The sequence below is a fragment of the Phocoena sinus genome, chromosome 13 (genome assembly GCF_008692025.1).
Source record: "Phocoena sinus isolate mPhoSin1 chromosome 13, mPhoSin1.pri, whole genome shotgun sequence".
Taxonomy (NCBI): Eukaryota; Metazoa; Chordata; class Mammalia; order Artiodactyla; family Phocoenidae; genus Phocoena; species Phocoena sinus.
This window is the reverse complement of record NC_045775.1, coordinates 26,718,320-26,732,016: the sequence shown is the minus strand read 5'-3', so window position 1 is coordinate 26,732,016 and position 13,697 is coordinate 26,718,320. Positions and strand designations below refer to the sequence as shown.

At 39.6% G+C, this 13,697-nt stretch overlaps 1 protein-coding gene across 1 annotated transcript in view; it reads right to left on the bottom strand.

Moving 5' to 3' along the window:
- LTBP1 (latent transforming growth factor beta binding protein 1) overlaps positions 1-13,697 on the bottom strand; it is a 426,823-nt gene that overhangs the window by 50,830 nt on the left and 362,296 nt on the right. Inside the window, 1 exon segment of the mRNA XM_032653008.1 lies at positions 1,486-1,611. Coding sequence (XP_032508899.1) covers positions 1,486-1,611 — 126 coding nt within the window.

Sequence of the window (13,697 nt, the reverse complement as noted above, 5' to 3'; positions counted from 1 at the left end):
CCCAGGAGCTATGTGGAGTCAGTGGTTTGACATCTGATACCCCATTAGGTAACAGTTAACATTTACTGAGCACCTACAACAGGCCCAACATTAGGCCCAGCAAGGAGAGAGAGACACACAAAATTCTCAATCACACGGAGCTTATTGCCTTGGAAAAGGCAGCTGCAGGCAGTACATACATGATTAAATTCTTGCAAAAAAGGTTGTAAGTACTATAATAGAATTTGTTCAAGGTTTTCCGGAAGCAGGAGAAGGCATCACAGCTCAGCTGGAGGGAGAAGTGGAGCAGGGATGGTATCTGGGAGGAGATGACATCTAACTTCCAGCTTTAGGAACGCATGGGATGGATCTAGGCTCAGGGAAGGGGAGGCCAGGAGGATATTCCCAGCAGAAGGAGCAAACAACAGCCTAATAACTTCCCAGTTACGTGAACAACCATAAGCAGTTTTATGCTGCAGGAACGTAAATGGGGAGGAAGCAGGTGGTGAGGCTGAGAAGGTTAAGTGGGGGGCCAGACCACGTAACCTATTAAGTCAAAATATTTAGTGAATAGCAGATGGTTTTTACCACTTGTTTTTTAGTGCAAAGGAGACTACAGCAGGAATTGGAACAAGTGTTAACGACAGTGTTAGCTTAAAGGCGGTTACTATTCAAGTGCTTTTATTGTTCAATTTCTAGATTTTGTGTTTCCAGTTTAATCTGGATGGGAAATGAACTGGTGCTTTAATTGCAAATTGCCAAACTAAAAAGTTAACTGACTCCTCATCAAGTGTCATCTGCCATGTAACGACCAGAGGTTTCCTCCTTAATTAAGAATAAAGAAAAAGCCTTGTTATCGGTAAAGTTATGAAAAGAATACCCTCCTTCCCATTTAACTGCTCTAATTGCAAATGTTTCATAATGAATTTCACTTAAAGAAATCATGGCTGATCAGAACATGAACTATAAAGTATCTTCTTTTATGTGAGCATGTGCTGGACCATATTCTAGGACATCTGACGATATTCAAGATTCCTTCCAGCTCCGACGATCCCAGAACAGATTGAAGAAATATGCTTGCACAACCCAAAGCATCATTTTACGGGTGTCATTCCTGGAAACAGAAACTCTTGCCAACACTTTTCCTTAAATGCACTTGCCTAAGGGAGGTGCATTTTGAAGACAGACAAGCTCCACCACACACCAGACTCTATTTCCTGTGCAGGAGGGACTGAAGCGTTCCGCATACCCAGCTAAGAGTTTAAACAGATGCTCTTTTTAATATACATTTAAACCCAAAGTTATGCTTCTCTATTTCTGAATGTCCCTAACCATTTCAGAAGCCACAGGATCTTTTTGCACATCTCCAAACCGTACGACAAGATCAAATTATGATGCAATTCTGCCCAATTATCTTGCTTCCATCTCTCCTGTGGTTGATGACTTTGATTTCTTTTCGATAGAGAGATATGAAACATGTCGGGAGAAAAAAGTCTAAAAACTCACCCACACACCCTTGCCCATCCTGTGGGGCCTGAAAGCCCTGATAACAGAGGCAGCGGAAGGAGCCAGCTGTATTGTCACAAAACCCGTGACTGTCACAGACAGTGTTGTTTACACATTCATCAATATCTGCAAAAAAGACATTGACCATGAGACACAAAACATAGACAGACAAACACCAGCTATTAATGGACAGAGGTGCTCAACACACCCCGATTAGTATGAGACGATCATGTTTATACAGAATGAGCTTCTAAAACATTTTACATATACATAAAATGTTTTGATGAACATATCTCATTAGACAAAATATTGGGTTCTATGAGAAAGAAAACATTTACTTTTCCTCAGGAAATGTTTTCAAACTGAAATGACTGCTGCAGTTGCCACGGTCAGTGTTTTCTAAATGTTTTCAACCCTTTATTTCCAAGGAGAGGAGATCCCTACAGCGGAAATATGTGAAAGTATTGTCACCTTTTGCGATTGCTGTAAATGCTAATAGTTCTATCTGGCGAATTAGGAGCTGAAAGCATTGGCCTGCCTGGGCAAAGGTTTATTCAACCCTAGAGATAAGCTTGGTCAAGTCTAAACAGCATTCCCATGAAGGGGGCTGGGAATGGGGGGTGGGATTAGGGGGAGAGGGGAAGGGGGAGAGGGAGAATTTGATCTGATAAGTTCAGCGGTGTAGCCAGCCAGTCCCAGTTATTCTAGAAAAAAGACTTTATTCACAAGAAACACTTTCCTGTCACCAAGTTATAGCCACTCAGGTCCTAAATGTCAGTGCTGCTCCAACTGATTAGCCAGTGGCCAACTTGTGAATTCACTTTGTTCTCTATAAACTTGATGATAGTAGTCCTGTGCTTTCTATCCCCTGTTAAAAAAGATGTTCTCATAAAAGTGATGTCTCGGGCTTCCCTGGTGGCGCAGTGGTTGAGAGTCCGCTGCCGATGCAGGGGACATGGGTTCGTGCCCCCGTCCGGGAAGATCCCACATGCCGCGGAGCGGCTGGGCCCATGCGCCACGGCCGCTGAGCCTGCCCATCCGGAGCCTGTGCTCCGCAATGGGAGAGGCCACAACGGTGAGAGGCCCGCGTACCGAAAAAAAAAAAAAGTGATGCCTCAGTGGTGAAGTTACAAGTGGACTTTTCAATACAGTTCTTCCTTACCCTCACAGCTACTCACTTTCCTCTCCACTCTCCCACCCCCATCACTCCCGTTCTCCTTGTTTATGGCCACACTGCACGTTCCACCCTCCAGGCTCCCTGTCCTCTCTGCCTCTGGACTACACAGGCCCCAAACACAAGTTTTTGGAGAAACAACCAAGAGAAAACGCAATTACGGCATCCAAATACATGTGAAGAAGATTTCACGTTTATGTTCAAATAAAGAAATAACAAACGATAAAGAAAATGACAAGTTAAATTGCACTCGACAGAATTTAGTTGGGTGGAGTTCATACTAATAAAGTTGAGTTTTCTCTTTCTAAAATTTTAAACACCAAGTCAAAAATTTTTCAAGAAGATAAAGAAGATGCATGCAATGATATTCAGCAGCTCTCTCACTTCTCTTCCTAATTGTCCAACACTATCAAGCATAACTTCAGAGACTGTCTCACTTCTGAATTATAAAATATGAGTGACTACAAACTTTTCTTAATTTTCTCAACTCAAAACTGTGTCCGGGGCCCCTTCTCCATCCCTACCAGTCTCTTCTTCCTATAGTCCCACCTGCTCATCTTTCTTCTGCATCTTCGATCATTCCTCCCTGGCTCCTTCCCTCACTGCCTTCAAACATGTTAAAATCTCTTGGAAAAGCTTTCATTTTACCATGATGTCACCAACCGTGTTTTTCCATTCCTTCTATCATTGCAAAACATATCAAAAGAACTACCTACGTGCATTGCTTTTATCTCCTAATATACTTAACAGTAAAAAGGAAACAGTAAAAATACTAATAACATTAATAATATTAGTACATTTCTAGAATTACTATGATAATTTACAAAATAACATGTATAAAGTGCTTAGAACATTGCCTGGTATGTAAGGTAGGACGTGTACATGTTACCTACTATTATAACTATCATAATTATTACTCGTCCTCTTACTCCTCCCTTAATGACCTACAATCTGTCTTTCTAACTCTTTATCCCACGAAACCCTTTTGAGAAAAAACACCAATGGCCAACCTATCGTTAAGTTCAATGACCATTTCCCAGTCAGTCATCATCACCCTAGACCTCCATGTCTGGTCAACATCTTCTCCTTGAACTCCCTTTTCACGACCCCAGGCAGAGTATTATTCTCATTCTATCTTTAAACACTCTGGCTCACTCTCATCCTTTTCCAGCCTGAAGGTGGTGTCTGCCAGGGCTCAGCCCTCCCTGGGATCTGCTTCATCCTCAGCACTCCCTTCTTCTCTGTTCTCCACCCTTTCCACACTCTCCAGACTCCACAGGGCACAAATCCCCAGAACTTTGTCTCCAGTCAGGATCCTTCTTATTCTTGATCATTTCATCTTCTATCATCATCTCAAACTTACCAAGCCTAAAACCACATTCACTGTCTTCCTACTAAACCCGACTTGCTGACCTTCGTGAGCAATCCCTCTCACCTCTATCCTTCCTTTTTTGCCTCTTCATCTTACCTCAACTTCAATGGAAAAAGTCAATGAAATTATTTCACATCTTAAAAAAATGAATCTCCCTTGCAGCATCCAACACAAAGACACTCAATAAATCTGCCCTGATGGATTTTCAATGTCAGCATCAGGCTGGGATCACAATTGATTTACTAATCACAACCATGAGAAGGGTAACTGCACTGTGTCATCAAGTCACTTCACACAGGCCACTGCTAATTTTAGACTTCCTGAAATGGGCACTTGTCGAAGAGATTACGTTATTCACTGAACCACGGGATTTAAGGGCTGGAAAGAAACTCAGAAGTGCTTTAATTACCACTTACGTACTGACGGTCTCCCAGTCTCTCTCAAGGGCTGGCCCTCTGTCCTTTAGAACCATTTATCTAATATCTATTGGACATGTTCATAGTAAGTGAACTTACTCACCACTTCTCCTGTATTCCCTTCTCCCGAGAACCCAACGCGTCACCCCAGCCATGAACCTTAGTGTCAATCCTTCCCTCTCTCCTTCTCCTCATGCCTCCCCAATCATACCCTCTTATCTTTCCTGATATCCCTCATACTCCTATTTGGTTTATCTCTGGTCTTGTCTGCCTCCCTCTAATCCATTCTCCACCAAACTGCAAACCTGCCAGGGACATTCCGTAGCTCTGAATATTCCACCTCTTCACGGCTAGAGAATACCAATCACTCTCCTTGGCAGAGCCCAGAGCCCCGAGCCCCCTTCATCGTCTGGCGTCTGGCTACATGTCTGGCCATGGTTCTTAGCTAACCTCCTTCCTAATTTATGCTCCAGTCCTATGAGGATATGCAGTAGAGTTCTTTGAAAACCCTGGAGTCTTTAATTTCTCACTGATTTTGTGCACATCTCTTCCTCCACTAGAAATTCTCCCCTCTGTCTGCTTTGCTCAGAAACTCTCCCTGGCCCTTGGTCAGCCCAAGAGACACCTCCTGTGTGGTCCCTCCTGTGTGGCAGATTTCAGGGACCCTTCTTTGTACTCCCAGAGTGTTTGGGGACATTACCGTGCTTATCAGGGCTACTTTTGGGGTTGGGGAACCTTCAACTAAACCTCACCAGCAACTTATTCCCTACGAAATGGGACAGTGGACAGCAAAGGAGGAGGAAGGGAAAGCAGTGCCTGGAAACCTGGTGGCTTTTCAGTCCAGATTCTGGAAGTAAAAGCTCTTGCTTTCCTTTTTATGAACTCTGTGCACTTACAGATGACGATTTCTTGTTAATGACTGCCAGCTCAGGGACTGAATAACTGACCTTAAGGTGAACAAATCCTGAGCCGGTTATGAATTACTGGGTGTCTTGCAGTCTCAGACTTACTGTAATAGTGATTAACAGAGAAAGTTTAGATGAGCAATATTTTGGATTTCAACGAATAGGAAAAATAGACTAGCTCTTCAACAACTAATATTTTATGAAAACGATATATTCTAACTTTCAGCAGGTTCATGTTTCAACAATGAGGTGAAGTAATAGCTTAATTAGAGGGTGTTTGTTTCACTTCTCTAATGACATATTTAAAAAAAAACATCATTTCATTAGAATTTTTTTTGATGACATGAGCTCTCAGAGATTTTTTTCCATTGTTAGTCCTGTCTATAAATAGATTTATAAGAACTGCTACAACTAATATTAACTCTAAGAATAAAGCTAAATGTTAAGAGAATTTATTATTATGCTAGAATAAAAGCCTGATCAAGATGCAAACTTCATTAAATGGATGAGTAAAAGCTATCCCATTTTTGCTGAAGTTGAATTTTGAATATGAAACTAAATTTTGAATGATTCATATATCACAGATTTTCTTTTTGCTTAATTAAGGATGACTCTGTTAAATTACTAAAAGGATTTTGCTTGGGCATCTGTAAAAGCCATGCATGATATTATCTATCACCAGTCATACTGTCCACCAGGTAAGTGATACAGGAGTAACCGTCCAGAGATCTCTCAGCTGACAACCCAGATGAATTTGATACACTACTGTAAAAATTGATTTCTCATGCAAGTTTTTGTTAGTTATATTTTACTAAGCAAGGCAGATATAAATATTACCATTTCAATGGAAATGAATTCAAGAAAAAATTACACAGACCAAGGAAAGCAGATCACTGATGTGAATTTTCCAATAACAAGATAACCTAAATGTCAGAAAGAGAAGTAGAGCATAGTCCTGGATGAACGGAACTGCCAGGGGCTCATTTTTAAAGGAGCAATGTTGTCAATGACCAACAGGCCCACACTTTGAGGGTCTTAACCACTGTCCTACTTGGTAGATCAACTTTCCTTGTCCGTATGCTTTTTACTTAGTCCATTTTCTCAATGGACCAAAAGTTTTTCAAAACCTACTGACTGTTATTAGGGATTCTACATATAACAGCAGAACTCCAACCTTGTACCATGTCCTTCGATTCTCACTTAGGTAAAGTGAACTACGAAATAACATGAACGTATGGAGAGGAAACATGATTTTCTAAAAGGAGCTGGGGTCAAGTAAACTTTATTTACTAACTAAGAAATTACAACTGTGTTCAAAGACCTCAAACAATGAAATTCATAAAAAAAACCTCAATGATTCCATTAGATGTTCTGTGTTATATGCAGAAAAGTCCATGTGCATGGGGAAAAGGAGTATTTGGGTATATTTTGTCAAATAAATGATGTGGTTTTCTTCTTTTCAGATATGCTCTTCAGTTTTTTGTTTTGTTTTGAATTAACAAGAGTCTTTCTCACTTTCTTAACATCTCCTACCTTTGTTTTCTTGCTTTTCCTTTTCCTTATTCTGAGCAAGACATATCCATCTATTCAAGGAAGGAGCTCTCTGACGAGCCTTCCTTCTGCTGCCAGGGCTCTCTAGAGAGGTGCATGATGGGAACGGGGTGTCATTTTTGATAAGGGATGACTCATAGGAAAATCCCCACAGCTCTTGGATGGTTGGTAAGAAAAAGCCTTCCTGTCATCAAAGCATTTTTATTATTTTTTTTAAAAAGATTTTTTGGATGCGGACCATTTTTAAAGTCTTTATTGAATTTGTTACAATATTGCTTCTGTTTTATGTTTTGGTTTTTTGGCTGTGAGGCATGTGGGATCTTAGTTCCCCAACCAGGGATTGAACCTGCACCCCCTGCATTGGAAGGCAAAGTCTTAACCACTGGACCACCAGGGAAGTCCCCATCAAAGCATTTTTAGATGAATGATAAGGTTTATCTTAATTCAAAGGGACTTTGAAGTTTATCCAGTTCAATCTCTTCATTTTAAGAACCAGAAGACTGAGGCCTAGAGAGGGGAAGTAACTTGCCTCAAGGTTACGCAGTCAACCAGTGGTACAACTGGCAAAGGAGCAGAGCTTAGTGAAGGAACAATCTTCAGAATCTAAGTTTGTGGCTGTATCCACCACATCTTCTTGCCTCCCACCATGGTTATAAAACTGAGAGGATGAACAGAACTAACCCAATTGTGAGCCCATCAAGTACACTGGAGTGTGTCCACTATGAAGGTGCAAGTCAGAACACATACTCCTAGACTTACCACTTACTGACTTACAGTTTAATCAAGTAACCTCCTCTTGTCCTTCAACAAGGCCTTGACATCAAGTATCATCATACCTGAAATCTAAAGATCTGAGGTTTTGTAGGTCCTGAAGACGCTATTTTTCTAGAAGACCCTTGCAAAGAAAGACCCATCAAGCACCAGGGATGTGTAACCCACAGAATGTCCCAGGACCATGTCCAGCATTGGTGCTCTTTGGATCTCTCCATGAGAAGGAATGACCCATTGTTTCAGCCCAAGGCTTCCTGCCCAATTGGAATTGTTTAAATGTTTGGCACTAGACTCTTAGGAGAATAGAGCCAAAGAAAGGGGGCTTACACTGGAAGGGATGTAGGGTTCCTGCTTCAGGAGAAATGCAGCCCTCAGACTCTTTACTGAATGGAACAGAAGCAGACCAGGAGACGGTAAATCCCAGCCAAGAAGTGGGACTGAACAATGTTAAACCGGCTGAATATCTGCCCAAAGGAATTTTTAAATGGCATGGCTATGGGCCCAAAAGAGATTAAGGTCTCTCTCACAGCATAGGAGAGAAGCCAGGATTAAACGGAAGATGAGCGCAGGCCTAAAGAAAAAAAATAAAGTTTAGCCAATAGGAAATTAAAAACTGGATTTGGAGACAGTCCAGACAACACAATAGGATATGGAAAGAGCCTTTTAAAAAAGGTCCACTGAGGTCTGGCAACGTCAACAAGGCTGAAGAATATGGGCCTTGTTATGGAAAATAACTTTGTTCTGGGAAATGGGGATGAGCCAGAAAACAGCAGAAGACGACATCCTTGTGCAGAGTTTGACTTCCATGCTGTTGCCTGACAGAGAAGTTGGGGAGAAAACCTGTGGACCTTGATGGTCACAAGTATGTTTTGAAAGCCAGTGGCCTAAGATCAGCAACGAGAAATGACAGATGTATAGCAAGTTATTTCAAATCCAACTTTCTAGCCCCAAATTCTGGAAAACAAGGCTGGCCAATGAGAGATCAATTTTTTTTTTTCCAGCCTTGAAACTCACTACTTTAAAAGAGATTTACTTGAATTATTCTTTAAAAATTACCCAGAGCAGCCTCCCAAATGATATATGGGAATAGCTAGAAGTTCCCGAGAAACAAAACTTAAACTCTGCTCTGATTTTAATCAGTCATTACATGAATAACATACATTCACCAGCCACAGTTAAAGATAACCTAGTGGAAAACCACCCTAAAATCACAATCATCATAATCCCAAACTTATCCAAAGACACGGGACTCATCCTTGGTCACCTCCCCACATACAAGCATCCCACTCCTCTGATTTTCTCTCTTGTTCTATCTCCAACCTCTCCCCTCTTTTCCAACCTTACTGGGGGCCTCCTCATCTCTCATCGGAATTCCTGCAATGACATTCTACCGGGTTTTGTGCTCTCAGCCACTCACTGCCGCTCCAAACCCATCCTCCACAATGAGAGAATGATTAACCTATTGAAATAGTCCAACCAAATAATTCTTTGCTTAAAGCCTCTTCAGTTTTTCTCCAGGGATAACAGTACCAAGGCCCATGCCATGTGCCTTCTGGAGCTCATCCATACTCGCTTCTCAAATTATTTGCTTTCCTAGCTGGCCCCTCTGCCTCTGCATCTTCTACTGCCCTTTCCCCGTCTACTGGATCATTCCATCAGGATCAAACACTTCCTGCTATCATCTTAAAAACAACAAAGAGCCTCAGGGCACAAAATCTCTTCAGCTAGAACCATATTTCTCACCCCCTTTAACAGTCAAGGTTCCAGACTTTCCTACATGTGCTGTGTCTACTCCATTAGTTCTCATTTGCTCCTGGGTGGCTCTCATATATCGTACTCCACCAAAATGGCTCTTGATAAGGTCATCATTTTGTAAAATCCAAAGGACTCTTGATTGTCACGTTAATAGATCTCTCAGTGGTGTTTAACACACTTGACAACTCTCCTCTTCTTAAAGCAGGCTCTTCCCTTAGATTCCATGGTCCTATATGCTCCAGGGTTTTCTCTTAATCCTCTAGCCACATTCCACAGTCCTTCTCTTTTACTTTACCCCTAGATGTGTTTTTCAGGGCTTAGTCCTAGGCCTTCTTTTCTTCTCATTGCATGGTCTCTCTTGATGGCCTCATCCATTCTAATAGCTTCAACGCCATCTATATCTGGGGACTTCCAGTTTGTATCTCCAGCATAGACTTCTCTTTCAAACACCAGATCTAACTTGATCCAATTGCTTGACTGTCATACCCACATGGACATCTCAAAGGCAACTCTAGTTCAATACACCCAAATCGTACTTCTGATGTTAAAATTTTTTTTTGCTTAATTTTTCACCATGTCAGCAAATAGTGCCACCAAATATCTAATTGTTACATTCAGAACCAGGGATCTATCTTCAGTATCCCTTTTCCTCCTTACCCTACATTCAAACCAGCACTATGTTCTAATCCAGTACCAGGTTCTCTCTCCAAACCATTTCTTGAGTCATTCGTTTCTCTCCATAATACTGTTACTACTCTAGCTTGAGCTACCAACATGCTTGGTCTGAACAACATCTGAGAAGACACCCTGAATTTTCTCTTGCCCCTCTAATCCCATCTTCAAATGTCCCCGGGGCAATATACACTTCAAAAATATAGAGTATTGAATAACATCAAACCTAAGAGTTTACTTTATATACCACCAAAAGAGAAAGAAAAAAGGCTCTGCAAATTCAAGTATTTCATACTGCTTATTTTTAGACAAATCACATCAACTGGAAGAAGCATCCCAATATTAAAGTATGAAAAAAATATGCATCTTAGAAATGATGAAATATAGTATATCACTGTCCTGCTTAAAATCTATCAGTCTATTTCAATTATTCTTAGAATGATATTCAAACCCTTAATGTCTCCTGTGAGGCTTTGTACATTCCATCCCCAACTCTCCAGTCCATCCCTCGCTGTGTCTCCCTCCCTCTAAGTACCAGGCATTGGTCTTTTTCACCTCCCTGAATGCACCTAGTACTTTCCTACCTCAGCGCCTTTGCCCTTCCTACAACTCCACCTGGGGACGCTCCACACCACCTCCCTCTTCCATGGGGAACTCACTCCTCAGGGCTCAGCTCAAATGCCATTTCTTAAGAGACCCTTCAGGTGAAATAAGTGAGCTTTCCCTCCTCTTTCCTCTCATTGACTCTGTTTTTTCCCTTGCAGCAGCATAATGATCTGTGGTCATATGCTTTTTGAAACGTTTACTTGTGTATTTACTGCTTGCGCCCTGCAAGTGCAGTTCCTAGAAGGCAGAGATCATGTCTGTTTTGCTAATCACTGTATGTCCATAGCCTTGAACAAAGTCTGGCACATAATAGGTGTGTAATGGCAACATTAAACATAATACTGTTGAATACAAAAGCAAGCAAGCCTTCCACAAGCCAGCCTTTGCCTACCTCTTTAGCTATAGCTTATGTATCACTTTTTCCCCCATCACACATGTTCAACTGAAACTAATTTAATTGCTATGTCCCAAAATCCATGCCATATTTCATGTCTCCAAATCTTTGCTAGTGGCATCTGTTATGCCAGGACACCCTCCCCCCATCCCTTCCCCACAGATCTCAGGTCATATTTTTCACCTAGATAATGTTCCTCTGCCCTCCAAGCTCTTCTAGTCTCAGCTGGAGCTTCTTAGAAGATTTTTGGACCCAACCTTGTGTTGAAAATGTGTCTACTCACACAGGCTCTTCCTAACCCTCACTAAACACTTACGAAGATCTTAGAACGATGGTATATCACATCATCACCAAAACACAAGGCTGAGCACTCACAGCCACAGCATGGGAGGAAGAACTACTGAAGCAATGGAGCTGAGCTAGAAAAACAGCTGGTAACCTAGCCATTTCCCATTCCATCCGAAAGCAACAGTCAAATTAAAGCTGTGCTGCAGACAGTTTAAAAAGTAGAATTTATAATGCAGGAACGTGTATTTGAAATTTTCAAATTCCAATTTAAAACGCTCTTCTAGAATGAAGAGAAAAGGACAAACTGATGGGCAAGAAAACATTCATTTTTATATCCCAGATGTATGAAAGAGTTAAATACAAAAAAAAACCTCACAAAGATAAAATACTATAAGAAATATAAATATACAATTGTTCACAACAGAACAGGGAAAACGGCCAAGTATAAAGCAATGAAAGAAATAACAGCACTATAAAATTAAAAGGCAAGTTAAAGAATGGGGAAAGCATTTGTAAAATATTGATCAGTGATTATTATCCTCAGTACACATAAATCAGTTAGAAAAACTTTACCTCAGGTAGGTAGGTAAAAAAAAACCTCACAGAAGAAAGGAGATAAATATAAAAGAGGTTAACCTAATATAAAATGCAAATTAAATATTATTTTCTTCTTATCAAATTAACAGAAAAATGTGAACATGAGTTTCTTTTTGGAGAGAATGTTAGGAGGTCTAGGAGGTCTAGACTAGGAGGTCTCATTGGGTTCTGGTGGAAGCAGAAACTGGTACAATATTTCTGGAAAGCAAGGAGCTCACATATGTTGTGAAGACCCATAAAGCTGCTAATATCCTTTGATCTTATAATTAAATGTCTTAGAATCTACTCTAGGGACATGATCATTGATGAAAAGAAATGTTTATATACAAGTTTCTTCATAAAACATTTTTAACGGCAACAACAACACAGGACAGAGTCTATCTCCATAATTAGGAGCATATCTTTAAAAACGTATGGTACAATCATAATTCTAAGTGAAAAAGTAAAGATAAAAGCATATGATCTTATTAAAACACTTAAATACTGAAAACTTAAAAAAGAAATAGACCAAATAGCAACTGGTTGGTTGATAAATGATTTTTTTTTTCACTTCTTAACATTTTCTAAGTTTTTCAGATCGAGGACATATTACTCTTAAAATCAGAAAAATTATTTGTTTGCAGTCAACTATTTGAAGATATGAAAGTAAAAAATTATTCTACTTGAGTATATACCTAAGTATATTCTGCACTCTAACAGCAATGAATAAAACTGTACAGAAGTGGATAGACATTCATAAATATTCTAAAATATACTGAAAAACTTGTAACATTTAAATATTTCTTCAAATTGACAATTAAGAAAGCTGAATGTTTTACTTTAAAATAAACTGTTTTGCTTGAAATGATTTAAAAAAATTACTTAAGAGAAATGCTGCTGCTAATTATTAAGTTAGGAAATATTTTGTCAGGAAACCATAGCAATTTTCAACAATTACAGCTGCAACTGAAAATAATAAAGCAAACAAAAAAAATCCAAACAAAAAAACTTTAAGTGCTTTTTAATCTAACCAAGATTTTTTTCTTTTCATACAAAGCTGTGTTTGTTTAGTTTCAAAAACTCTGGAGACCCTGTCCAAAAGTACAATCTTCTGAACATGAATTCAGAGATTCTGTTGAATGAAAAATTAACACTTTGAACCTAATCCCTTCCTCAAACACAAATAGTACATTGCCAGTTGTAAATGCTTCTATCTGAAGATTGACTTTTCTACTGCTTACAGATAAGTATTGTATACAATTTCACTTTTTATTATGTGAAAATAGAATTTAGACCAAAACATTTTAGATCTCAAACTTAACTTTTGGTGCATTTTATTTTCCTTTAATTCACTATTCAGTTAAAAAATCATAGGAAAACATTCTTTCCAAAATATATATAAAAAAACAAGTTGGGGTGATATAATCAAAAATACTCTAAATGGTGGGGGTGGGGAAGAAAGGAAAAGGAACAAAGAGATGAGACAAATGGAAAACAGAATTAGGTACAGATTTGAACCTCTCAAATACCAGTAATTAAATGTATACAAACTAAATTCTCCAATTAAAAGACAAAGATTGTCAACATGAATTAGAAAAGAACTATTATATCCCTTTTACAAGAGAAAGACCGTTCAATATAAGAACACAGAAAGACAGGAAAAGATAAGTTGTGCAACAGCAAACGAAACCATAAACAAGACGAAAAGACAACCCTCAGAATAAGAGAAAAT